Raw genomic sequence first — 27,939 nt, forward strand, 5'->3', positions numbered from 1 at the left:
CACAGCTGGTCATCAGGTCAGTACTTAGCTGAACGCTGTCAGGCCAAACCCTGTTTTTTGACCTCTTTCTTCTCTGTACTGAGACCCACCTGCAATCACAGCATGGTAAGCGACTTCACTTTAATCCAAGTTGGTTAGGATGGGCTGAGGGGCTCTGGATGGTCTCACAACTGAGTAACTGTGAGGAGTGGGTTATTTTAGAAATATGCGATCAGTTAGTCTGCGCCCATGCTAATGAAAGTATGTCTTTGTTTTTTTAGACGAGCTACACAGATAAAGGAGAAAAGGTGAGGTTTAATTTCTCTTTTTGGCAGGAGTCTGTGTGTGTGAGATGCAGTTTGATGTGTGCACGAACATTCCCTTTAATTCTGCAAAAAGAAGGCCTGAGTCATACATTTACTGTGTTACTGACAGCTTATGACTCTTTAAACTGTTATATACTTTGCAAATGTAATTCTTCTGTTCTACTTTTACTTTTTAGCCCGCCAGGGGGAAGTTTGTCAGATTTCATCATGTCACCTTCTGGGTTGGCAACGCTAAGCAAGTCAGTATCCAAATTGACTGTTATATACAAGACATACATTAATTTATTGTCACTTCATCGTAAATTCTTCTCACGGTAACAAAAATCACATCATTTTACAGGCTGCATCATTCTACTGTGATAAGATGGGCTTTGAGTCTCTGGCCTACAAAGGTTTAGAGACTGGCAGCCGAAATGTGGTGTCTCATGCCATAAGACAGGATAAGGTATAACGTTTTCCTTAATATTTCCTTAATATTGTGATTAACTGAGTCTTTGAAATTACAGCATGTCCATCCTCTGCACAAACACAACCACTCCTCTCCCCTCACAGATAATCTTTGTGTTTGAATCTCCGCTCAATCCCGGAAACGAAGGTGACTTTTTTCATCAGGACACTTGAGACCATTTGAACATGGTGTGCAGTATTCTCCCATTTTTAACATTACTCTACTCTTTCAGAGATGGGGGAACATTTGAATAAACATGGAGACGGGGTCAAAGACATCGCTTTCCAAGTGGAGGACTGTGACTTCTTAATCAAGGTACATCAGCAAACTATATTAAGTCTCTAATTCACCTGTTGTGGAAGTCTTTAAACTTTTACATTGCATTTATATTACACAAATTTAGCAGACGCTTTTATCCAAAATCCCTTATAAGTGAGAAACATATTTAAGAACAATGTAGGATTCAGTATAATTTTATCATTGATTTATTTCAACTTGAAAATCATTGAGGGCTGCTCATTATTTATGATGATGCAAGCTGCACAAATGTGCAAAACATCCAAAAATTGTTAAAAAGTCTTAAATCTTGTGAATATAGTAAAAAATTATGCAAAATAAAACAATCCACAAACTCATTAGGATGCAAGCAATGCAAGCTGGTGATAGAAATACAAAATATTAATATAAAAACATATGCAAACAGGTGGAAAATTAGTTAAAAAGACCAACGGTTATCAAGGAACTGATTTTCAATGTGCTTTTTGTAATTAGTTCCAGAAGATCAGAACATAAAAGCTTAGTTTAGTAGAAACCTGAGGCACTTGTAATAAAAGCCAGTCGTTTGATCTTGTCGGTCATGGTCCAGAGCACCAGTCAAGCAGTGCCTTCTGATGTGATGGTAGCTTTCCAATAAGGGATTTATAGATGAACAGCAGTAAAGACTGAACATTTCTCGCAACTATAGAAGTCCATCATACTTTCTGTTAAAGGATGTAGAGATTAATCTTATAGGAACAGCCAGTAATGAATCTCAGTGCAGGGCGATAAACTGAATCCAAGGGCTTGTATATGGATGACATTACTGTGATGTAGAACTGACTCAAAACAGCCTTAATAATTCTCTTTTGACAAACCTTGGGAAGTGGATCCTATTTCTATGCAAATATACATTTAAAAAACATATTTTTGTCGTAATTTCTTGAATGTGAAATTTGAATGTGAGCTTTTAAATCAGTCCAGATTCCAACATATCTATTTTCTGCATCTCTCTTAATAATGGATCTTTGAGTTATAGTTAAGTCAAAACTATTGCCCGCTTGCCCTCTGACTCTGGTGACCAACATATACTTAGGTTTTGTGTGTCTTGCTCAAGGTCACTTCGATATGTAAAGTGCCTCTGAGCACTAATGACGTGGGAGAATTAAGTCAATAAAATTTTAAATACTAGAGCAAAGTACAATCTTAAAACTGTGCAAAGGTTCAGGACATTGTTGCCACTATTTAGGCATTTATATCACTGAGTGGTGATAGATATTGAGTAATAAATAAATAAATAAGGGTTATTGATTTGAGCTCCACTGTGTTCAAATAAGCTTGTTTTTTTTTACTAATTCTGTTTTAGGTTAACTGGTTTTATACTTATTCATTTTCAAAAACTGTACTGTAGATTCCCACATGGGGTAAAAGGTGTAACACACACACACTGTGTGCGTGTTGAAATAAGGGCAAACATGCCAGCGTCATAACTGATTCTACTCAGATGCGACTCTTTGAACTCTTTACCTCAATCAAGGTCAGACCGGAGGTTTGTTAATAGAATACAGAGTCACCACTGACTCACTACAGAGATCAATACCAAAGTATCATCTTTCCACCGTACGTTATATAGATGAGCAGGTCATAACTGGCAAAAGAAAATGCCCAGGAATAAATTCACTCTTCAGCCACTGGGGGGCTTCCAGGGGCCGTCTATTAGCAGAAATATGGTTGTAAACTACAGTTTTCCCAAACATCTTCCCACTGACAGACATCTATGGAGCGAGGGGCTGTGATCGTCAAGGAGCCCTGGGTTGAGCAAGACAGCCACGGCAGAGTCAAGTATGCTGTGATTCAGACGGTAAATAAAGGGTGACACATTGAAAAGCCTTGTGTGATGAGACTAAAAAACAGAAACGAATACTAATGTCGAGCACATGTTTTGTCCTTCAGTATGGAGATACAACACACACACTCATTGAGTACCTCGGACCATATAAAGGACCTTTCCTGCCAAGCTACAAAGAGCCTATGTTCAGGGATCCTCTGTTGGCCAAACTGTAAGTCCTATAAAAAAAATACACATGGGGGGCTTTTATATTGTTCTGGTTTAGTTTTCAATATATATATATGTAGTTAGAGTGTTTATATGTAAATGTTCTCAGTATACATTGTATGAAGGCCTAGACATTAAGGTACGTGCACAAGTACACACAAGTAAAAAAAAAAGCCAATACCTAAGTGTTAAAATGCTCCATTACTTTTAAAAGTCTAAATGATATAACACACTTTACTTCAGTTCAACCCAGTTCAGTTTTATCTATATAGTGCCAAATCACAACTAATTTAATCTCAGGGCACTTCAAAAATACATTCCAATTCGAGCCAGTTATCCAATTCATTGTAATGCAATCATCATCCGATCAAATCAAATTCATTAAAATCCAAATGAGTCCAATTCACACTAAAGTTGCCCAGCTAAGGGAGCCTGTCTGTTTGATTCAATCCCCATTCATGAGTATGCAGAAGGCGATGATCCTGGTAAATCTAAACCCCCATTTGGGGTGGAAAACCCTAACGTTGATATATAAATAGCATCAGCAGTTTAAAATATATTCCTTACATCAACAGATTCACCCCAGTGATTTGTAGGTTTGTATGTAGAGGAAATGTGTATACTTCTGATAAATGTAACTATTACGTGGATAATATTGGGTTGTTGTTCCTGCATTAATGTGGCAACAGAATTTAATGTTGATGTTGGCACAAGTAGAGGTCATTTTAACTGGTGTAATGTTGGGTAGATTTGAATAAAACATTGCAGTTTCATAAGGTTTTTCAAATTGTTCTGTAACAAATAAATGTGGTGCATTACCCCGTATTATCCCACTTTTATGTCCTAATGTAATACACTTAGGTTGGGTGAATGTATTTCTTGACTCTGCAACACTGGGTTTCTTTGATGGAAATGTAATAAAACTCTGGGCGGATTTGATGTGTAAAACAAAGGGTGTTTTCATCAGTTTGCCACTGGAATTTTGTGGAAAATTACCAAGGCAGTGCTTATTATTTTTTTTCTTCCTATCTCTATAGTCCACCAGTGGGTTTGAACTTCATTGATCACATTGTAGGAAACCAGCCAGATGATGAAATGGTGCCAGTTTCAGATTGGTAAGATTCCTGTTTGAGTGCACGTACACCCATTGTGGACACAGTAATGACACAAGGCAAAAGGGCAAAGTAAATACTGTACCACTGTTGCAGGGTGACATGTCAGTGCACAAAAACAGGCCTCAGTGCAAAATTCCTGCTCCATAAAAGTCCAGATTTAGTTTCAGTTAAGCATTGTTAATAACGTATGTGTTGTTCGTTTAGCTGCTGATGTTTACTTGTGTTTATGTTTCTTAAATTCCAGGTATCAGAAGTGTCTGATGTTCCACCGTTTCTGGTCAATAGACGACAAGCAGATCCACACACAGTACAGCGCGCTCAGGTCCATTGTGGTGACAAACTACGAGGAAACTATAAAAATGCCGATTAATGAACCTGCCACGGGGAAAAAGAAGTCACAAATCCAGGTGGGCCTCACTTTCTTTGAGTCTTACTGTTTCCACTAGAGGTTTGAGCCGTGACGTGGATTCCTGCAGGCTCCAGAGCTGTCGTCCAAACACTAACGAAAGTAACCGTCACGTAAATATCTGTGCATTTTGTGTCCAATACCTCTGTGTCCACAGGAATATGTGGACTATAATGGGGGACCAGGTGTTCAGCACATCGCCCTCAACACGTCAAACATTATTCAAGCTGTGAGTCTCATGATTGATTAGCTGGAAAGTTCCACATTATTCAACAGCTCCGCAAGGTGCATTCCAGTTCCTACTCTTTTCCCACTTTTGGAATTAAACAGATCGTGAACCTGCGTGAACGAGGGATGGAGTTCCTTGCAGCACCTGACGCGTACTATGACAGCCTGCGCGAGAATCTAAGAGCCGCCAAAATAAAGGTGAAGGAGGACCTCAACCGTTTACAGGTGAGGCTTCTCTCAGCAAGGTGGGTCTTTAAAAAGACCTTTTTTGATTGAGTTCTATATGATATTCTAATGATCTGTGCGTCTTGTTTTAGGAATTGAAAATCTTAGTTGATTTTGATGACAAAGGTTACCTCCTTCAAATCTTCACCAAGCCCATGCAGGACAGACCCACTCTTTTCCTGGAGGTCATACAGAGGAATAACCACTTTGTAAGTGACCAGTAAAGCAGTGTATCTTCTGTAAGCTTAAGGTGATTTTTGTCTTTGACATTGTTCAGTTTGTCACTGAAAGCGCTGCTGGATTCATTTATTGTGGGGCCCACGGGTAAATATTTGTCTTGGGGCACTGACTGACCTCCACAGTAACCAACCGGTGCTTTAGAGCTTAAACACATTTAGTGACTACCTTTCTATGAGTCTATAATCGTTCAGTGGGTCGACTGCTTCAGTAGTGCATGGCAGTTGTCCTGTTTGTCTGGTTGGTTGTCCTTGACTTGGTGGATTTACAGGCTTGTGATCTTTTTCCCTCCTTCACCACATGTAAGAGCGAGATACAGAGCTCCCTGAACACCTGTTTACAGCTCCCACCCAGTGTGAACAGTATAAGACAAGCCTACTTGTAAAAGCTCAGTAAATCTATCACAGATACAGATTAAAAGGCTCACTACTTCACAGCAAGGGGGATCTTTGGATTGGGTTGCACCCTATGGCACTTAATTTATGACAACCAGCACCCATTCTGCTTGTCAGGACAGGCAGATCTTGTCACTTTCCAGAGCAGATGTGGATAGAATGCATGAAAGTGAGAAACTGAATCCGCAAGCAAAGACTCCCTCAAATAAACCACCAACACTTGATCTTTTGATGACCTATGAAAATATTTACGTGATACATTTGTGAGCTCTGGATGAGCGCAGCTCCCTGTAAGCGTGATGGGGATACTTGAACCCAGAGAGAATATTTATCTGCCGTTTGTGATCAGACATCAAAGAGTTACACACCCAGAAAGCTGTCTGTGAGAACTGTCATAAAAAATGACAAGGAAGAAGGCCGTTCTTTGAGCAGTTAGTCATCTAAGTGTCTGTTCTCTCTCCAGGGCTTTGGGGCAGGAAACTTCAAGTCGCTCTTTGAGGCCATTGAGAAGGACCAAGATGCAAGGGGCAACCTCACCGCGTTGACACCCGAGGGGCAGGCCAAAGCCTTTCGCTGATCCCCTGCCTACTGCTGCCAAACCACACTGAGACTTTATATGGCTAAATGGCTGTAGGCTACATTTCAGAAGCAATCATTACCACCCACTATGACTACAGTAGTTACATCAAACACATAAGAGAGTTGAAAATCTTAATGTGACAAACAAGGGGTCATTGGTTGTGCCTTAAGATGTCAGTAGATTGCACTATGATTGGCTGAATAAAGGCTCTCATGTTCATTTGTGTCAGTATGTGAGTTTGACAAGCAGGTTCAGAAATGATAAGAATAGTCGGCACTTATTTGCTTTCTTCAGAAGAAAGATACAACATTGACTGATTGATTGAAGTCCTAAATTACAGCTTGGAGAAACGTAGCTTTGGGCAACATATTCAGTATTCTGTAAGGTCTTATTTAATCCCTGCAAATGAAAAAATACATAAACCATTGATGACAAGAAATGACCGTGATTGTGTAGCCAGGCACTTCTCATATTGCTCTTACACTTGTATTTCATGCATTTTAGCCTTAGGCTGTGAACATAGTCTCACTGGCTGTTTTCCTGTTAGCTAAGCTAAGCTAAGCATCTGCTGGTGGTACTTTCATGTTTACTTCACATCCTGAAACTAATGTCTGTCTCCTCACCTAATTCTCATCTTCACAGGCAAATAAATGGATTTCCCTACATATCAAACTATGACTTCAGCATATGGTATAATAAACACAAGTCGTATCGTTACTGAAACATGTTCAGTGGCTCAACGTAACTTCTTAAAGTCAAATTATCATTTTTATTCATTTTATCCTCTGTTCCATGTCATTTAAATCATCTCTGTAAAACAACCCCAATTACCAAAAAGTTGTGACACTGTCTAAAATGTAAATGAAAAGAGAATGGCATGGTTTCCAAACATTTTAAACCAATTCCTCTTTTTCCCATCAGAACAGAGCAAATATATCAAATCTTGAAAGTGGGAATTATTACGGTTTGATGAAAAATATTAGCTCATCTTAAATTTGATGCGCAGGTCAAAACACATCTTAAAAAAGTTGGGACAGCTGGGCCATGTTCACCGCTGAGAGGGCGTCCGAGAGCTGAGGAGACCTCTGGGAGATGATTGTTGTCCAATTCTTGTCTGGTAAATTCAATTCTTTTTCATACTTTGGGGTTTCGAGATGTTTTCAACTGGTCAAAGGTCAGGAGGCAGGCCAGTTCAGCACACGGACACCTCCACTACGAAGCCATGCTGTTGTAATAGATGCAGTGTGTGATTTAGCATCGTCTTGCAGAATCACGCAGGCCCTTCCCTGAGAAGGATGGGAGCATGTGCTCCTATTAAGAGCCTCTTAAAGCCGGACATACATTTGTACATGGATGGTGATTTTCCAGATGTGCAAGTTGCCAGTTCCACAGCTGGTTAATGCACCCTCATACCATGAGAAAAGAGTGCTGACAATAAGCTGGATGGTCCCTCTCCTCTTTAGTGCGGCGGTCTAAATCAGCTTGGCCAAAGAAAACAGTGTTACCTGTGTGACTTTAATGTTTGCTGTGTTTGATTGTCGCATAATATTAATGATATCGTTTCTTTCTGTGAGTGGACCCATAATCGGTAACAAAAACACAACCCTTTCACCCCATGGGGTATCTTATATTAGACATAGTTCAGGTGAGAATTTGGTTAATCTTTTTACAAGAAGACTAAATCACAGGAGCTTGGAATTCATGCTGTAAATATTCATTAGTGTTAATATTTGATTTTAACTCAGGCAATAAAACTTAGATCCTTTCTCCCCTTCTGTAAATAGGGTCTTAACGGTAAATAATGTTGATCATTATTTGAATTAACTCTGCTGCTGACCTCAGTATGAATTTGGCCTTTTGTTTAAGGCTGAAATATTTCAATCATTTTGTGCTCCCTCTTTAGAAAAAGCCAGCAGAATTCTCTTCAGGTCTTGTAAAAATTGCCCAGTTACTATATATTTTTAATACTTTTAACAAGACTGGCATTAAGTCATTTCCCCTGCATTCTAATAATAATAAAAAATAAATTAAGCAGAGAGGCTTTTTATTTCAAAATAATTTATTTGCATATAATTGGAATGAAGGCAGGTTGATATATTTGCGATGGCACCAGTCAGTTTCCATACAGAAACATTCAGTCTATACAGAAACCATTCTTTCAAACCTGGACAAAATGGATAAATATATTAGTAAATAAATATATTAGTGACATGTCACTATATTGAAATGTTCTATTATATATAAAATACAACACTAATACATTTCTGTTTTGTTGTTCTCATTTTTATAAACAAAGTATCCAAAATATACTGATATATCCCTTAAAGTTCTGGAGGGACTTTCTTTTTCTTTACTCTGTTAGAAAAGGCAGTTTCAGCTTGTAATCCTTTGCAAAAACAAACACATAAACAACACAAAGAGAAAGGTCTTGAACAGGATGAGTTCACACCAGATGATCTGAATGCTACTTTCACATGTTGATGGTTTTTGGGCTTGTTTCCATTAATACTATGAGTCTTATATGTGTGTGTTTTTGTCTTTTTTTTCTTTTTATACAAAATCTGCTTAAGCCAAAGTGCTGCTTACAATTCAGTCATTTTCATGTCAGTCCCTGGGACTATTTGGGCAGAATAAGGAAACCATGATACTTTAGCTAAAGGAACTCCATGCTGTCACATTCAAAGTCAGGCATTAGTAAGAGGAACTGCAGATGACTCTGCAATGACTGTCCAAAAGGATTTCCACTTCTATTCTAACATGTTCTCTCTTGAAAAGTGATTGTATACAGTGAGCCTGAAAGGAGGGACCACGAATGACAAGATTCAGTGTTCAAGATTTTGCCCCTTTGGTTCGACAGCTAAAGAGCTGTGTGTTGGGAGCTTCCTGATTTAGTTTGAACGAATAAGGCACATGTGAGGGTTAAGTAAGTGCTACTTCTCATGCTGCAATATCCGCAAGCCCTTTCTCTGCTGCGATCTGAGTGCCAAAACAAAAAATAAATCCCTTCATGTTTTCACTGAGAGAAAGTCCATGCTAAAACAGAACTGTGATTCATTTGATCTCAGCTTATTTAGTCCTGGCGAAGTAGAAAATTGTCATCTGATGGCACAGCGAGGCACAGTTTTCAGTTATTTTCCTTGAAATACATTTTCTGTAAGTCCGTTCCACCAGACTGGCTTATTGGGAGGACCAGGTAACAAAGAGTTCAACCTTAATTCTTTGATTTGGAGTTTTTTGGGATGTTCAAACATTTAAGAAATATATTTGTACAAATACTTTATTTAAAAAAAATAAAATAAAAAGTTTTTTAAGGAGGATCTTCCTTCAAGTGCCATTCTGGAATTGGCCACATCCATTTACCACAACAGAGGATTTTTTTTCCCCCCATTCTGGTAACTGTAACTGTGATTAATTCTCCTCGTTTTAATCCAGTGTTTGATTGTTCCCGAGACATTTTCTCAGGCTCTACTCGTTACCGTTTGAAATCATTGGAAAGGTGCCCCAAGCTTTCGTGAAGCTGGTACGACAGTCAAGGTTGACGCTTGCGGCTGCTAGGTCCATCTAGCATGGCTTTACTCTGGTTATACGTATTAGGAGTCATTTTGTTTCCGGAGGAGGAGGAGGACGATACAACGTTGTGATGAATTAAAGAGACAGAGGACGAGTTTTGCCGTCCTTCCGATGAGGCCACCGTTTGAGGGGTTCTAACAGCACTGAGCTCAAACGTGAATGAACCACTGGCAAGAGAGGTGACAAAAACATGACAATAGCTTGCAATGACAATAACACAATTCAGTCAAACAGGTTTGTTTTGAAAGGTGAGAAATTAACAAAATACAAAAAAAAGAAACAGCTGCCATGATTGAAATGATGAAAACGAGGCCCATGCAAATTCCTTTGAGGGGCTGAGCTAAACCTCCCTCTCCATTTGGACAAGCCAGACTGCCAAGAGGGTAACCTTTTGTTGAGTTTGTTGGAGCTACATTGTTATATAAAAGAAATTCACTACAGCAGTACCTTTAAAGACCCTCTGTGTGAGGCATGTTAAGAAATCTGAGCTGAGGTAGGCTGGAGAGAAAAGTATCTCTCAGCTGAGACTGGACTCAGCAAAGGAAGGCGAAGATTTGCGTGTGAAAGTTAAGTACCTCTACGATGAATCAAGTTATTTTGTTATAGAGAGAGTGATGCAGAGGTGGAGTCTCACTTCATGCAGGCTCAACACCCGAACCGAGGATCATTTGTTGGTGGTCTTCAAGGAGAGCTTGCGATAGAAATACTCTTCCTGCTCTTTTTCCCCCTTTGTGATGTCTTAGTCGTTTCCCCAGCAAGACCCCGACTTCACACATACAGATTGTTAAGTATATTCATATCAAACATAATGAAAAGTTATGTATTATTTTAAAATAGGGGAAAGTCGGGGAATCATAGCTGGAGAATAGTCTGAATGAAGGCATTGCTGGTGGAATTTTGTGGAAGACATGAGAGCCACTGAGAGGCTTTTCCATCCTGGCTCCTGTGTAGCAGTGGGGACGCAACAAGTTCTCACACCCCAGACTCCTCCTCTGATCCTGTGGACACAAGAACAGCTCAAGTTATTCTTTAGCATTTTCTCTATTTCCCCCCCTCGGTCATAAAAATATCCTTCCTGATCAAGATAATGTCTGATCTTTTATTGTCTAAGAAAAAGTCAGATTTAAATAGAAAAACAAGCAGAAAGCTGTGAAAAAACTCTTTAACTTTGACCTTCTTCTCATCTTGTTGCCGTGACTCCTTAGTGATATCATAGCCAACGTGTCATATTCACGTATCTTACAAATAATTTTTGTTAATACAGTGTTTCTATAGTCAGTTGAAATTGAACCAAATTCTTCTAAAACCAGGTAGTGATACCCACCCTGACTGTGGTGAAATGATTGGCAGTATAAACAAATGTCTGTGTTGCAGTCACCGGCAGGCCCCTGGTGGAACCTGCAGGGTGGCCGGTCCATAGAGGTCCCAGGTCCCATAAGTTGAGGTTCTGAATGGGCCTGCTGCACCCGTTTCTGCCACACAACATGAGCTCCAGCACAGCAAGGCCATTCCTCTATCCCTCCGGAGTCCAGAATGAGAGGCACAGGGAGCAAAGCAGGGTGCAGCTCAGGGGGAGAGCAGCAGAAGCCCGGGCCCTGACCATAGTGGATGTGGATGCTGTGGTCGTCCGGCATATCCAGGCTCTGGTGGAAGCGAACAGAGGGGCCGTCAAGCAGACAGCCCCCCATTCGCCCCAGAGGGGTGGGAGGGTGTCCATGTCCTTGGTGGCAGCAGTGGGACTGGAGCTGTAAAGGGATTGGGGACACTAGGACCGGAGGTCCTGTGGGGTTGCTGGGGTCACAGTCCTGACACTCCGGTCCAGGGCTGAGCCGATCAGTGGGGTCTGGCTTGGGGCAGTGACAGGGCCTGTGCTTCGGGGGGCAAACAGGTGAGTCTTTGTCCAGTACAAGAGCAGAGGGTGCAGCTGTAGCAGCACTGGCCCCCTGCTCTTCGTCTGAGCCTCTGTTCAGGCCCTGGCTGTGCTCCCCCTCCTCATAGTGGTGGTGCCTGTGGCGATGGTAGTGGATGTGGCTGAAAACAGTCTGCGGCTGTTCCTCAGGGCAGCCTGCTTTGTTCACCACAGATTCCAGAGATCTGGGCCGGGCCTGGGCATCAGACTCCAGGCTGTTTTTGCGGGGAGTGCGCCCAGGACCCGGCCCGTAATACACAAATGGATCATAGTCACTACTCAGAGAACTACGGAAGGTGGACCAGCTGCCATAAACTCCCTGCAGAGACACATCAGTACAGTTCAGAACTGAGTCACTGGAGGAGCCATGACAGGGCCCTGAGCTGGAGTCACTCGCTGGCCCGTCGGCCAAGTATCCGCTGCGTTCTGTGTGGTAGCTGCCTCCCGAACAGCTCCCCTCTTCCTGCCGGCTGTGGACCACTGCTCCACGGGTCTGTGGTGTGATAGTGTGTTGCAGTCTGGAGCTGGATGCGCTGCGCTGCGCTGTACAGGAAGAGCGGTAATTGTGGCAAGACCGACGGGGGGTATAGTGATGGGTAGAAGTCCTGCAGTTACCTCCAATTCTGTGGGGCTTCCCTGGACCTTCTGCAGAATTGTGGTACCCACAGCCTCCACCCAGCTGCCTACTGCTGAGGAAGTGCAGAGTCTGAGTGTCCATGGGAGAAGAGCCACTGTAGTGGCCAAGATTTGGATAGGGTCCAGAGGGCCCACGGGGATAGTGGGGCCTCAAAGAAAAGGGGATAGCATGCTGGGGAAAGGGGTGGTTGTGAGGGCTGTTGTAGGGCTGATGATGCAGGAAACCCTGGCTTTGCTCTGGAATCTGCTGGGGTCTGTTCCTCTGGAGCTGCCGCTCTGAAACTGTGGACCAGCAATGAGAATATAACGGTAAGCGTTTTTTAATGAAAAAAACTTCAGAAATTCTTAGCTGCTGCTGTGCAACTGACTGTGCTGCTTTTGGATTCTCACCATAGATTAGTTGCTTTTAATAATAAACCTGATTAGTTTTACTAAAAGCTTAACTTCGCAGTAGTCCATGAATCTTGACTGAGCCAAAAAAAAGTAGAAAGATCACCTCTCTTTTAACCAAAACATTACAGCAAAAAATGCTTAAGCTCACCCATGATGTTGTGCATGCAGAGCGGACAGGTGCGGTGCTGCAGCAGCCAGGGGTCCACGCAGTCTTTATGGAACTCATGACCACAGGAAATTATCCTCAGATGCTGGAACAGAAGTGAGACAGAGGTAGGTTTGTGGAGAAATAACCAGTGAGGAGCAGTTAAACGTATAGATGGAACATAATCCTTGCTCCCCTCTTACCTGTCCGTCCTGGAACTCTTCCAGGCAAATGGCGCAGACAGGACTTGAGTTGGAGCTGCTGGCCGAGCCCCAGGCCCCACGGTGGAGCTGTGAGCCTGAGCAGCTCTGTGAGCTGTAGGTTTTTGTCTCCAGTCGACTAATGGCCCGCATGGTCTGCTGATGGACGGAGTCCTGGATGCAAAAAATTGTGGAGAGTCAGAAAAACTACTTCAAAGATTTCTATCTGAGTTGTGAATTGACACAATTGCTCCTGCTTGCAAAATGCTGATGCTACCACTCACCCAGGTTCTGTTGGACTTGCACTTGTAGCGGAAAGCAAAGATCAGGACGACGAGGAGAATGACCACGACGATGGTGAGAAGGATACTCACATCATAATGCTGCTGATAAGAGAATCAAAAAGCAAATGTTTTTAGACGCTTTTTTACTTTTACTTTTTTTTTTTACTTCTTCATATTTTGCCTTCAGTTGTTGTGTCCCCCTTTGCCAAAGGGGGAATTGAGAATTGTGTGTTTCTATCCATGCTTACCCACTTCGGTCCCATATTTATCTCAATAACCACTTTGGCCTCTTCGTTCTTGTTGACCAAATCCATCAGTACTTCAGCATCCTTAGCCTTCACCAGCACAACTGGTAATGGAAGGGAATCCGTTTTCCGCAGCTGCGTGTTGCACAAAGATGGCAGAAGAAGCAGAGGAGGAGAAACACAACAAGCCGTTATAGGCGACATTCCTGCACGCTTTTTTGTGGACTAACATTTGTTGTGAGTCAAGCTGTAGCCATAGCTGTTGGTGCAACACTCACCTCAACAGCAGCGTTGGCGTCATCGCTGATATCAAAGATAACAGCCTGAGCCCCTTTATCCAGCGCCATGCGGGCCTAAAGGAGACAAACACAAAATGCACATGTGGCAATGAGTAAAAATCCAAGTGATTTAAAAAAAAAAAAAAATAAAAAATCTGATCTGAAAGGTCAGTGGCCTGCTCAAGTTAATACGTGTACATGTATTAACCCATCACTAGGTGGCAGTCATATCCCGGGCCTCAGACCTCACAGAGCAAACTGAAGCACGGCTCCTCCGGTCACTTTTCCACCAGATGCCCGAGCCAAACACAAACTAGAAAGTGCTCTAAGGCCACAGCACAAACTGCAGCCCGTTTTCAAATCTTTCTTTAAACCTTTTTAGAGACTGTAGCTACATGAAACAGGGAACAGCCATATGATAGTGTGACAACTAAATGGGGGGAAATGCCAAATGAAAGAATAAGTTCAATGTCTAAGTCTAACATGCAAATGAGACCAATTTTATATTCAAACTAGGCTCTGGAAATTTGCCGCACCTCTCCCCTCCATTTCTTTCATGTCCAGATTTCATAGCTCAAATAACATTTAGAGGGTGCACCATTTGAGTGAGCTTTTAGTTTTTAGTATTCACTCTCCATAATTGAAGATGTACCTAAACTACCTCCATGTTTCAGATAAACGCAGCTTAAACAAGAAAAAAAAAGACATTTCTACAAAAAAAGACACGTCAAGAAATTGAGGGTGGTGTGGCTTTCTGTACTTGTAGGAGGTGTATATGTATCCATAGGTATATATTCACCCTTTGACCCGTCTGCCCCAAAAGTGTTGTGTGTGCGGTAGAGAGCTGTGCATCAATAAAACAACTCATGCAGGTGACAAGACACCTGTTTAACCTGTTTAAACCGTTACAGCAGGCTCAATGCAAATTAGGTGTTAAATATAAATTAGCTTTAAGTTGCCTTGACAGCATTTCGGTGAAAATCCACCGACTCCTGTAACCTGAAACACACGGAGAATCAAAGAAAACCGGGAAATTGAGAAAAACTGTACTGCAGAGAGCTTGGGGATTTTTTTTCACAAATAAAAAAAAGCAACTTGCATAAATCAGGTGGTCAGTCAGATACTGTGAAAAAAAGTATTAGAGCTGCTTTAAAGCTCTCCTTTGTAGCCTTAGATAAGCTTAAACCCCCACAAGCTACTGGTTGACCTGCACCATGTACGGAGCTAACATTCCAACTATATTAAATTTGTGAAGCCTGAATTTCATTGCTGGGGAATTCAATTATAGGTGATTTGTATTTTTTGCCTGAAGTCACATAGGTTCATCTAAACACCTGAAAAATGGATGTATTCTAACAACTGAGTGGTTTACATCAAGTGTTTACCGAGCGCTGTTGATGGGGCATTTCACGAGGTAGAAATGCAGTGGAAAAAGTGCAGCTTGGACATGGGAAGCAGGATGGTTATTCAGTGTGAGTATGTTGTCATGAGTCTTTTATTGTGCACTTTAAAGCTGACGGTTTCAGTTAAGTATGCATGTCTCTGTTGTTTCTGAGTGTTGTTTTTGTCATCCACTGAAGCCCAGGAAAGCTTACGGCTGAAAGAAAAGCAGTTTCATCAGGGCCTCATCATATGCTCTGAAATGCTTAATGAGGAGGCACAATGTTTAACACCTAACGGCCCAGGTCAAACACAACACTCAGCGGTACACACACGCACACACAAGGCATTTCCGTCCAAATATGTGTGCACAAAGAGGTGGAACGCTCTCCTCTCCTACAGAACTGCCGGTGGAAGTCAAAGCATTGATAAAGCGTTATATGTCAGAGAGAGGTCAAGTGGCTCACAGCTCTGCTGCAACAGCCTTTCCCCCGTTTCATCACAACTATAATTGCAGTACATGCATGGGCCTAAATGGGGTGCGGTCACACGGGAAGAAAAAGCTCTGAACCTTCGTCATGTGGGAATTTGCTTCACCTGGAGTTCAAAAGTTCCCTCCGCAGCACAAGGATGTGGTCCAACGCACACTCACAAACACACGCAGCCCAATACAGTTCAGGGATATATCGCAGTATACTTTTCAAATGAGTGCTGTGGTTTTTATTACATCTCAGTATTAGTAGAAGCAGTTCCAGAGTGTGGTTTGCCAAACTATGTGCATCTACTGAGCCACAGATCCGGAAGCAGGCTGAGAGATCTCATTACATGATTAATGGGGAATATATTTAAACTTTAATGGAGCAATGAAAATGCAGGGCTGACGCTAACAAGGCAGTTAAGGGTACTATCAGCACAAGTGTTTCAACATCTCCAGGTTTGTTATGGTCGGAACTGAAACAGACATGGCTGCGGTTAAGTAAACACCCATCCTCACGAGGTGCAACTTGACACATGTGATTACACACTATTTGGCATGCGAGCAGAAAAAATTGCAGCATCGGAAATGACTGTGGTTTACAGAGCTATACAGCAAAGACGTCATCACAAAAAAACTTACAAACAAGGCACAAGCCACAACAGTCTGCTTCTACTTTTAACGCAGATGGGTTTTCCATGGAGGGTGCGGGAAGACATGAGAGGAGTTCAGCGGCAATTGGTGGAACGATGAGGAATAGTTTCAGATGAAGGGGGGCTGAGTAGCGGCTGCAGGCGGAGTAGAGATTTCTCTAAAAGCAAGCACAAAGCTGAGGGAACAGAGCTGCGACCCTCCTCACTGCAGACTCACTCTTCAATGCAGGAAAAGCCCACACTTCACTCAAAGTGTCTGTCTGCATTGCTCGTGCAATTACTTTGTTTTGAAACCATTTTGAAACGTATTTGCTGGAAGCATCCCATAGACGTCACCAGTTTCCCCACCATTATTTCATGTGCCAGTAGTGCGATGCTTTTATCTCGTTAAAATCTTACTCTACTCCAGAGGCTTGAGAGAGGAGCCGTCAGGAGAAGATGACTCACACATACGAACCAATCTGAAATCTTACTATTCACCACAGCTCATCTTGCGTAAACATCAGTGGAAGCCAGCGATCTGCCCACTCCAGCGGTGGGTGGCCTCGTCGACACCAGCCAACGCTGTTTGTTTACATCTCCGCCAAAGTGCGGTCGGTGAGCCAGAGCTGGTATCACTTCACCGAGCAGAGACAAACTACGCTGCTCTGATGTCTTCACTTTACATAAAGGACAGGGCTGAGGATTTTTCCATAGTCTGTAAATATCTCAACGCTTGTTGATGCGCCAGCGTTTGTCATAGGTTTTTATGTGCTGTGGATGGCAGAGCCAAGCCAGCTCTAACCAGAGATAAAGTCCCTGTCATATGCAGCCTCGTTCTGGGGTAACAGAACAAACAGCAGGGCAATAATGACTCAGAAAGCACGTATGAGCATTCACTCTTGATGGGGGGAAACATCCATTCATCAGTCATTTAATTTCTGGTACTTAGGTGGAACAATCTAACCAGATCTGGCCTGACAACCCAAAACACCTCAGCTGGGAGGCATCCAGGAGGTGTCTTTCACAGGTGTCCCAACCACCAGCTGCTCCACAGCTTGTATCTGGATATACTCTAATTTCTCCATGGCCTCAGATTTTAAGGTCTAAATTCCCATCACAGCAGCTTCAGGCGTAGCTGCAAACCTGCTGGCAAAAATCTTTCAGATGGTTTGCCCTGCTCAGTGAAGCAGATAAGATCCCATCATCAGCAAAGAGAAAAAATTCAGTTCTAAACCGAGCAAATTGGATACTCTCCGCTACTTCTAGAAATTCGGCCGATGGAAGTTATGAGCAGAATCCAGGCAGAGTCGAACATCCACAGCAAACAAATTCGGACCTGTTGCAAACAAAGATCTTGTCCTGTTTATACAAACACATCCTGGGCCATAGCAGTCAGCCTGGAGCCACAATCTCCCAAAGCAATCCCTTCAAGTCACACAAAAACACGTTTGCCGTAAGCCTTTTCCAAAATGTCCAAAATGTGCATGAAAACACGTGGCCATGCTGTATTAGCTTAACAGCTATAATTATGAAACGGCTGTATATCAACCAACAGACTCAGTTTAACTTTATGACACTTGCGGAAACCTGGTAGGTCTATTATCCCTTATCATGATGCCCTAAATTGCTCAGTGAGTCTACACACTGTAATGTGGAATAACATGCGTGGGCGTAAGGAGTGAGAGTAAAAGAGATAAAGAAAAAGAGACAAGTGGAATTGAAAGGAAAGAGGCGAGCAGGCCTCAGGTGCTCCTGCAGTCGAGTGTCTAATGACAGAGTGCAGAGCTCTGGCCCTACAGGTCTGAGGCCAACGATTTGCCCTGTCATTCCTCCAGAGCGGCACACTGGAACCATTATCGAGGTATTACTGGGACACACCACACGCTTAAATGAGGGGAGGGATGGGGGCTGGAGATGACAGAGGTGGCAAATTAGAGCTGAAAACAGGTGTGTTAGCAGTTTTTGGAAATCAGAAATTAATTGTTTGGAAAAAAGGTCAATAAGTGAAGTAATATTAAAATCCTGATTACTGTTAATATGAAGTGTGATAGTAAACATAAGTAATTCAGTTCTAATCAGTACCTAACATTTCAGTTCCTTTGCCCTGAGTATTAAACACAGCCTGTAGACACTTAGCAAGAGAGGATCAGAACAGAGGCCACAGCTGTGGGAAAATGCTGTTTGAAGAGTTGATTTCATGGAAAAGTCACATGATGCCAGATCAGATGAATGCGGTGGGTGGTCAAGTGCCGCAGTGTGTTTCTTTCCCACCCTCTTTACTCACCTGATCTAGCATCATGTGACTGTTTCCAATTCCCTAAATTCAAGTGCGCATTCGAGGGAATCCCTCCCGTCTGTCCCTGAAGATTCAGAGTAAAAAAAAACACTGTTTGGTTGGGATCCAGAATGCAGTGAGGTGTAGCTACAGAAGAGGAATAACGTGAATTGTTGTGGAATATACATTTATTTCTAACTCAAATTGAACATTACAGAATGTTTCTCATTATTTAACAGCTACAGACTACTTAAATTACAGTCGAAATACTCACTACACACTTCACTAACTAAAAAAATACTAAACACAACAGGATGAGAGATACTACAGAGATACACTATCACTACAGTGATGAGATGTGATCACTGTAAAAACATAAGCACCACATTTCCTCTAAATATTGTTTACCTAACTTTGAAGCTGTGTATTTAAGTCTAATTGTGAGCAAATAATTGCTGTGTGTGTGTGTGTGTGTGTGTGTGTGTGTGTGTGGTATGATTGCTGGGTGCTCCTTCTGGCTGAGCGGCAGCTGAGTTGGTTGGAGGAGGGAAGGGTGTGGCCCTGCTGGGTATCCATTACTCATATGACTTCTTTGATGTGGGGAGGGGGCACATACTGTATGAAGAGGAAGGAGGAGGGAGGCAGGCAGGCAAGTCAGGGCAGGTGAGGAGATTCTACCACTCAGGAAAAGTAGAAGCCTGAGAGGGTGGACCTGAATGAAACACTCCTCCCCCTACTTTTACCTTGCATTGATCCCGGTGCACCCACACACACAGAGACATTAAATCCAGGAGCTGGGCTTGGCCAACTTTCTCTTGCAGAGGAAAGAGCCATACTGGAAAAAGTTATGAACCTGATCTCTATGTCTGGTGGTTAGAGAGGCCACTGAGCACCCCCTCCACTTTCATTAGCAGCCACTGTGACACACATTTGAAATGCAAAGCACAAGGTGACAGAGAAAGACCGCTGTCATCTGATACACTATCACTTGCTAAACACATCATCGAAACATCAAAGGGCCCGGGCGGCGAGCGGCTGTGCCCTGGGGGTGTGAGCAGATCAGACTGATGTGTTTGCCAGTGACAGCAGTGATGATGGAGGCAAGAGACTCCACAGACTCCACTGGACACACCTCACCATGCAACCTTACGTATTCCTGCTTTGACCCCAGTCCAGCGTCAGGCACTCAGTGTTAACAGAGGGTTAACAGCCAGCCAAGTGTCAAGAAGAAGAAAAGCAGCCACAACAGGCTGCGCTGCTCCTCATTAATCAATCAATCAGACTTTATTCATTTAGCACTCTTCATACAAACTGAATGGAACACAAAGTGCTTGACAGAATGCAAATGCAAAAAGAGACTTAAAAGCGATATATCTCATCCCATACCATCCTGCCCTGCCCCAGCTCTAATCCATCCACCCACTTTCTATAGCCAATTCTACGAGATTCAAACCAGGAGCCTGCTTTCAGGTAACTAATCACCACACAGTCCCGTCCCACCCCAGCTCCACTGCGCCACAGGTTTGTGGTCTGAACAATGCTCAGAATAAAGAGCCAAGAACAGAGAAGGCACATTCACATCTAAATCTAAAAAAAACAACAACGACATTCTAAAAAAGTCTCATCAATTTGTGTGAAGAAACGCCAGAAGCAGAAAAAAAAGGCGCAAAATTGTTAAACTATAAAATCCTAGAGGTTTTTGTAGGACCAGAATCACAAGCTAGTTCACAACAAAATGAGAATAAAAACAAGTGAAAGCTAATTAAAGCCAACTTAAAAGTACAAGAAAATTAACTGCAATTAAGAACTCAGGTCTTCATAAAGGCTGCTCCACAGATGTGGGCCATAACAAGAAAAGGATGCCTGACTGTGGGTTTTTAGTTCTTATTTTGGGTTTGATTACTAAGTTTCTCTTCCAGACCTGAAGGTTCTGGGGGGTTCATAGGCTAAAAGTAGATGTGATTAATAGACAGGAAAATGGCCACGTAGAATTAAAAAAAAAAAAAAACTAATAATGGTACCGTAAAATCAGCTTTAAATCTGACAAAAAGCCAAGGAGGAGTCTTTAAACATCAGTGCAATGTGAACTCTCTTTCTGGTCTCAGTCAACCTTTGTGCTGCTGAGCTTTGAAGTAGTTTGAAGTAGTTAGTTAACTCTAATATACTGTAATTTGGGAGACCAGACAGCAGAGTGTTAGAGTAATCCGAGTCCCGCAGGGAATGAAGGCGTCCACCAGAGTCTCGGCCTCTAGAAATGCATTATTTGTTCAGGCTTTTAACCTGCTCCGACCATCCTCACCTGTGACCAGTACCTCAGTTTTGTCCGAGGAAAGTCAAAGGAAGTTTCCATCCATCCATGACTTGATATTTAAAACGCACTGAAGAAGGACCTTAAAGATAAAAAGCTCTCTCATATCCGCTTAATTTAGAAGTATACAGGATATTTTCAAGTATAAATATTTTCAAGAAAGAAGTCATGAAAAACATGATACATGACATGTATGTATCTTTTATGATACTACCAGTGGGGGGCAGCAAAGAGGTGAACTTTGAACAGACCTCTCTCCACATAAACACTGTATCTAATAATGCCAATTTGGCTGCTGATTGTTGATTAATATTTTAGTTTATTAATCTGCCAACTGAAAATGTTCACAACTGGGAGGCAGTTGTCCCCTTTTAGCTCACACATTTTCTTAAATATGTCCCTCATTAAAAGAGGTAATTGATGGTACAACATGAGCCAAACTACTTCGATTTCATACATGGGAATGCAAAATACGCACGTCAAAGTTTCAGATATTTCTCTAACACGATCATGAACCTGGCTTTGTTTTTTTATTTATTTATTTTAAACATCAGTAACAGATTGCTGCTCCTCTAAACAATCTCTGTTATCAACCGAAGCTGTGAAAGCATATTGTGCAATTAATCAAGCTGTAACTATCATGACATACAGTTTCATTTAACTGTAATTAAGTATGACATAAATAGACCACTCAGCTTAAATGGCAAGTAGAGATGTAAAGAGGAAAAATGGGGTCTTTGATGTTCGCTAGGATGCACACATACAGTAGTTAACCCCAGCTCTGACACTCCTCCCATCTCCACACATACAGAGGACCTTTAGAAAAGCGTAGCTGTAAAAGCCGCCACATGATGAAGCCACCCGATGCCACAGATCAGCTGCTATCTCTTTATCATTTGTATCGAGCACAATTAAGAGATTTGTGTAGTTCGATCCTCATCTGAGTGGAGAAAAATTACCTTTTCTGTCAGCCTTGTGTCTGCCCATTGATGATTTCCTATAATATCTTATTAATGAGGGCATGACCAGAGGAGATGGAGATAGAGTCCTGCCTAATTTCTTTGTGGCTGGCTCTTACCAATGGGCGTCAACATGGCGACTCAGGGGAAGCCAATTAGAGGGCCTTTCCCGGCCTTTTAAGAGGCAGATAATGTCCTTGTTTTCATAAAGCATCCTGTTATTTAATCAGGCCTGTAAGTGAGAGCCCGACACCCCTCCTACAGAGCAGAGCAGCCTCCATTCCTCTCCCTTCCTCCCATCATTCCTGTCTTGAGCCCTCCATCTCATTCAACAGCTCTTGTAAGCCTGCAGGAATTCATTCTTGGAACTTTCTGCGCCTCTCTGCAGAGCAAACACACGTACACGCACACACACGACCAGCACTGCGAACGCTGAACACACACGCTGTCTGTAAACAAGTCCAACCTAAACACAAACAAATGAACCAAAAAATGTGTAATATCATCTTATTACTACTTATATGTGGTGAGTGGAGTGATGGAGCTTTTCCACTGTGCTGTTGGCTGGTGCACAACATATTTTTTGTTGCAAAATGGACAACATGTTATAGAAAAATCTGCACACGCTATTGGACATTGATAGTGTATTTACAGATGTGCGTGTCCATGCCAAGCACAGCAGTGCAGCTTCACACCATCACGGGTTGCTTTTGAACACTGTGCCGATAATAAGCTGGATGGTCTCCTTCTTCTGCAGCCCCAAGGATGCACAACTAACTGCGCTCACTGATGGTGTTCTGCAGGAGTGTTCCTGAGCCCATGCAGTGATTTCCATGACAGAATTATGTCGGTTTTTAATGCAGCGCCACCTGAGGGCCACAAACTGTGTTCCTTTCACACAAAGATGTCTCCAGATTCTCTGAATCTTTTGATGATACTATGTTCAGTAGATGATGGACTATGATGCAATTGCTCCACTGTTTGGAGACAGTTTGTTGAGCAGATTGCTGAACCGCTGCCCATCTTTACTCCTGAGAGACTCTGCCTCTTTTTATATATGGTGCTCTTTTTATACCCAATCATGTTACTGACCTGTTGCAAATGAACCTAATCAGTTTTTAGTAGCACTAACCTTTCCAGCCTTTTGTTGCTCCTGTTCCAGGCTTTTATGTCACTTTAAACATTTGATATGTTTTGTATGTATGTATATATATATTTGTTTATGAGATCTGCAAATTATTGCATTCTGTTATTTATGTGCAATTTACACAGTGTCCCATCTTTTTTGGAATTAGGGTTGTAAACTGATTTTTTTTCTCCAGTGCAATCTCTCTCAGTGTGTTGAACCTCTCTGACATTATCATCAAAACCAGAAAGGCGATGACATTCACTGCTCCTTACACAAAGTGCTGAGTCACTACATCTATTAGTTTGCTGGGCTACTTTGCGAAGTTAAAGATGCCGTGTGTACCTCTTTTTCTTTAGTGGACACGCCCCGTGATTTATAGAGTAGAGCGAAGTGCTTAACTTTCACAACTTATTTTATTTAACTGGAAATCCTGCCAAACCCTTCAAATCTGGCAGAGGCAGCGTAAGAATGTGTGGGGTAGAAAGTGTTTCCAGAACTGTCAGAACTTTACAGTGAATGATGAAATAAGATTTTTAACCAGTTTCCCCAACTGGAGCAGTAAGTCCATACAGCTCACACACACGGACACTGGTGTGGCTCAGAGGCAGTCGACTTTCTGAATTTCCTACAGCTTCTGGAACAACTCCGTTTTTAATGTGTAGGTCTGCATGGAAAAAAAAATAACCATCAAAAAAAAAATCAACTATGTTTAATGGTGTACAGGCATCTACCCCATGCAAAACTAAGTATGAAGAGACTCGTTGTATTCCAGTAAATTTTATCCTTCAGAGCCTCACAGTCTGCATTGTGAATGTGTTTTGTCAAACCCATGTTAAAGGGCCAGGGTGGGCAGGGGGCACTTGGCACAAGCCCACCTGAGTCACAGTTGAACAGGTTCATAATACAGAGGAGTAACCAGAAGTCACTCCCCTCTGCCTGCAGTGTCGAACTCACAAGACTGTTCGCTCTAAACTCTAGTTGATGTTTAGTGCTTGCTTGCCTGGGGATGAAGTTATTGCTGGTAACACAAACCCTAGTGAGCCCTTGCCTACACCTAAGGGAAGCCAGAAAAATAATAATGGAAAAGTCAAAGGGACAGAGGTGAAGAGAGCCAGAAAAAGAAGGACTAGACGGAGTGAGACAGTGAAGGGTGAAAGGACACGAGGAAATGTCTTTTTTTTATGGGAATGTTTCACTTAATCTCATAAAGGCACCGTGAAAAGCTCCATCTGTTTGCTGAGCAGTTCAAAAGAGACTCCACATGCCTCCGCTTGCTGCTATATAAAAACAACATTCTAATGCAGATCTTAAAGAGGGCCAGCGGCTCAGCCTGCACAATGAGAGCTGGGATGTGCCAGACGTACTGCTGGAGGTGGGGCGGCTGGAAAGAGAAATAAGTGAGAATGCAAGCAGCCGTAAGGACGGAGGCAAAAGACGTGACAGAGTCAAATCAAAGCAACAAGCATCTTCTTGTCGACAGTGCTGTTTGTGACCAAGTAGACCCGACCTTTAGGCAGTCAGACGAACAGACAGGACTGTTAAAGGTCACCCACTGGCCTCGCCTGCCACTCCCCTGAATCAACCCATTCAACTCTCTGTTCCCTTTTCCTCTCCCTCTTCATGTTTCACCATGAGACTCCCCATTCGCCTTTGTCATTAATAGAGGAATGTCTTGGCAAGAATGGCAACTCGTGGTTTAGTGCGGCTCCTCAGCAGGGATTCAAGGGCAGCACCTTTATATTAAGGGGCTTTGAAGATAAAAGTGGGCTTTCCCCCTACTTCAATAAAACCTTCTAGAGCAGACACCAGAATCATCAATCTCCATGCTGAGGAAGTGAAGAGAAATGCCACAGATCAGTCACAAATGTATAATCATGGAAGATTTATTTGATCCATTCAAACATTAGGAACCAGAGGACCATTAGACTGCAGTGTCATGCCTCTGTAGTCTGGTTTTCCTGCACACTGGTGCCTCCTCACACCTCCAGGCTCCTCTCCCCACAGCCGAGGCAAGACCGGGCTTATCTGCAAAGCTATTTTGACGAGCCACCCCTCTGAGAATCTCCAGGGTTCAAACTGTTGGAGCATCAAAGGACTAATACTCCAGTAATAATGAGTTACTGCCCTATGAACGACTCATTCATCAGGGAGAGGCAGTGATATAGTACACTTGTAACTGCAGGGCCATGAAGCACTCATCATAGGATCCTTTATTGCCATCCCCATGTGGAAAAACATCTTCAGCTCTGCAGGCTGAGTGAGAATGAGGGATGAGCACTTGCTCGTACTGCCAATAATCTGAACTGTTACTAAACGTCAACACTGTGACTATATCGCCAACACTAAGAATTTTGGCACTCCACCTTAACCACGATGGCACCTCCCTTCCCTCCAAGCAGCAAGCCGAAGGTGTCTCCCAAACAGTTGGCATGGGCGCATTTTAACAAAAATTTCTCACAGAAGTCTATCATCTGGGCTCCGACGTCTTGCTGAGCATGACACGGCATACTATTTTTAGCTCAGCAGTTTTCTCAGATCTTTCGTGCCAAACGCCAGCAACAGTGTGAATAAACCCTGACCCTCACACGCTCCCTTTGAAGTGACAAGTGAGAGATGTGTCGACCTAATATGAACGCCTTGAGACGCATTCGCTCTTAAATACCAGAAGCAGCCTTGCAAAAAGGGTGGCGTGTTTGCCCTCGAGCGGCAAATAAACAGCCTAGCGTGCAGTGACGCTCATATGAGGAAAAGAATATTCATCTTCAAATGCTTGTCCGACTGCTGACATGTCAGTTTTGTGAACTGCCTTATTTCAAAGGTTACTTGACAGTACTTTGTCAAACAATTCCAACTGGTTCAACTTAAGTTCGGTGAGAACTGGAGGATTGACTTATAAAAATCCAGTAAGTTTGCTAAATTTGACTTAACAGGTTAAAGAAATTCAATCATGACATGGGGCAAAGACACTGACACATAAAAGGGGTCTTTGTTTCAACATAAGAGGAAGTTAGTTTCTGCAGATGAATCAGCTGATTTGGCTCATTTAACACACCGCGAACATGAAGCTGCAGCTCATGGAAGCTATTGTGGGGCGCTTTAAAATAGTGCTAAATTTCCTTAATTAACATCTTAATACAGACCCTACTTTAGGTCATGAGTCAGTGAAGTCTGTACGTACAGGCAGAACTTTTGCAAATGCACTTTTATTTCACTTGCTTCATCGAGAGCAAAAAGGAGTCAGAAAGCAGTGCTCAGAAATAACCAGACAGTTAATTGTAGCAAATGTAGTACTCCATGGGTGTGTAGAAAATGTTTATGATTCAGTCTCTGTAGTGGCAACTTTGTGTCTAAAAACTCAAAAACTCTGATCCCATGTCATAAGACTTAAAACATAAGCATATGTAACGAAGGCTTTGTTTGTGCGCCGATGTTTCCTTTGTAGAAACACCGGGCTTCTCAATGACATGTATTTCAGGCCATGCAATTACTTTGCATTTGCTGTTAAGATCCAGTCATTTCTCAGTCTAGTTGATAAAGAATGTATTGATATAATAGGCACAGTCCAAGCTAACAATGCAAGACTAAGCTGGCACATGTGTTGTTCACGACGTTTAACAGTAAGTAGTTTCTGTTACATGTCGCGGGTAGAAAGACATGAATTGTCATAAACATTCTTATTCATTGAGTCCCGTCTATAAGGATGTCATTATCTCAGTCCACTGGTCGCACTTTCTGACCACACAGGTAAGCGCTAGTTCTTGGCCAGTGCTAGTGCTATTTCAGTGCTAGTGCTATGGTACGAACCAGCTTGCTTTTCCACAGGCTAGAGAGCCACCGCAGATCCTTGTCATCACGCCAATACAGCCTGTACCTGTGCGAGTCCCATTTGTGAACACCGTTTGCAATGCTGACCGAGGTTTATAAAATCAGCTGCAAATGGTGCATGTGAATGCTGCACTTAGAAGTATTAACCTACATGGATGATAAGCGAAATTATGATTTGTGTTTTTATTTCTTTTTCTTTTGATTTAATAGCGTAAACGCTGCCCTACTTTTGTTGTTTTTTTTCTTAAAATGGTGGTCACCAAGTCATGAGCTGTTTTTACGCAATAAGTAGCGTGTTTAGTAGCTGCCAGTCTTCATAAAAAAAAGGAAAAAGAAGAACACATTAGCCAGCACACGTTAGAGGGGCACACTTTACAATCCTAACACGCACACAAGCAGGTGATTGTTCAGCTGCTTCTATTTTGAAGCGGTGCTTCCCACCTGGCGGTACTGGAGACATCTCACTGTTTGGGTACAAAAAGTTTGTGGTAATGCTGTCAACAAACTCCAATTGGACTGCAGAAGAAGATAAGCCTGTATTAGCTGCCCCATGCCTACAGTAACCATGCAGAGCCCGTGCACAACCAATGTGTCATTTCAGTGAGGGGAGGGGAAAAGGGAAGGACAGAAAAGTGAGACTGGGGCTGCAACAAGCTGCTTATCACCAGCCACTGGGAAAAGAGAGCAAGCATCTGAACACATCACCTCTCAAAGCAAACAGCCCGTCTTCCTGATCTTATGTGCGTGTGGGGAGGAGAGTTTGCTGGGTCATCTGCTCAGTCAATGTTTAGCTTAGCAACGCTGGCAGAAACCTTTAAGACATGGCAGGATGAGTGGAGAGAGCTCAGCAGAGACCCTCTGCAAATCACTCACACCTTGTTGGGAAGAGTGATGACAGCACTGAACGGAGCTGAACGTCAACAATGCTGCAGGTCAAGGTAACTCGCTAAGCTGCGACCTGCAGGCCCGTCTAACCTCAGAGTCTCACAGAGAAACGCCAATGCTCATGGTGTCCAACAGGCTAGAAGGTGTCTGATCGATTG

At 42.7% G+C, this 27,939-nt stretch overlaps 2 protein-coding genes across 3 annotated transcripts in view; one reads left to right on the forward strand and one right to left on the reverse strand.

Moving 5' to 3' along the window:
- Window positions 1-266: 266 nt before the first annotated feature.
- On the forward strand, window positions 267-6,247 carry hpda (4-hydroxyphenylpyruvate dioxygenase a). Its single transcript, XM_075487200.1, has 13 exons — window positions 267-287; window positions 482-544; window positions 646-750; window positions 858-900; window positions 986-1,068; window positions 2,780-2,869; window positions 2,962-3,068; window positions 4,102-4,179; window positions 4,424-4,586; window positions 4,743-4,814; window positions 4,916-5,038; window positions 5,131-5,247; window positions 6,134-6,247. Exons 3-13 carry the CDS (start codon window positions 670-672, stop codon window positions 6,245-6,247), a joined length of 1,071 nt encoding a protein of 356 aa, XP_075343315.1. The 5' UTR covers window positions 267-287; window positions 482-544; window positions 646-669.
- Window positions 6,248-8,291: 2,044 nt separating this feature from the next.
- Window positions 8,292-27,939, reverse strand: part of rnf43 (ring finger protein 43) — an 81,143-nt gene continuing 61,495 nt past the window's right edge. Inside the window, exons 3-9 of one of the 2 annotated variants that reach the window (XM_075486406.1) lie at window positions 13,911-13,985; window positions 13,636-13,767; window positions 13,388-13,486; window positions 13,107-13,277; window positions 12,907-13,009; window positions 11,145-12,647; window positions 8,292-10,818 (exon numbers count right to left, since the gene is read on the reverse strand). In XM_075486406.1, the coding sequence (XP_075342521.1) occupies window positions 10,793-10,818; window positions 11,145-12,647; window positions 12,907-13,009; window positions 13,107-13,277; window positions 13,388-13,486; window positions 13,636-13,767; window positions 13,911-13,985 (2,109 nt within the window). In that variant the 3' untranslated portion in view covers window positions 8,292-10,792. Of the gene's footprint in view, window positions 10,819-11,144; window positions 12,648-12,906; window positions 13,010-13,106; window positions 13,278-13,387; window positions 13,490-13,635; window positions 13,768-13,910; window positions 13,986-27,939 lie in introns of both variants that reach the window. The other variant, XM_075486405.1, reaches the window with a different exon arrangement.

The sequence above is a fragment of the Odontesthes bonariensis genome, chromosome 16, assembly GCF_027942865.1.
Source record: "Odontesthes bonariensis isolate fOdoBon6 chromosome 16, fOdoBon6.hap1, whole genome shotgun sequence".
In the NCBI taxonomy this organism is placed as follows: domain Eukaryota; kingdom Metazoa; phylum Chordata; class Actinopteri; order Atheriniformes; family Atherinopsidae; genus Odontesthes; species Odontesthes bonariensis.

Bases quoted from the DNA above. Each gene is read 5' to 3' on its own strand.
- hpda (XM_075487200.1), top strand. From the start codon at position 670: ATGGGCTTTGAGTCTCTGGCCTACAAAGGTTTAGAGACTGGCAGCCGA. The intron at 2,870-2,961 runs GTAAATAAAGGG...TTTGTCCTTCAG, and splicing joins AGTATGCTGTGATTCAGACG to TATGGAGATACAACACACAC. The intron at 5,248-6,133 runs GTAAGTGACCAG...TTCTCTCTCCAG, and splicing joins TACAGAGGAATAACCACTTT to GGCTTTGGGGCAGGAAACTT.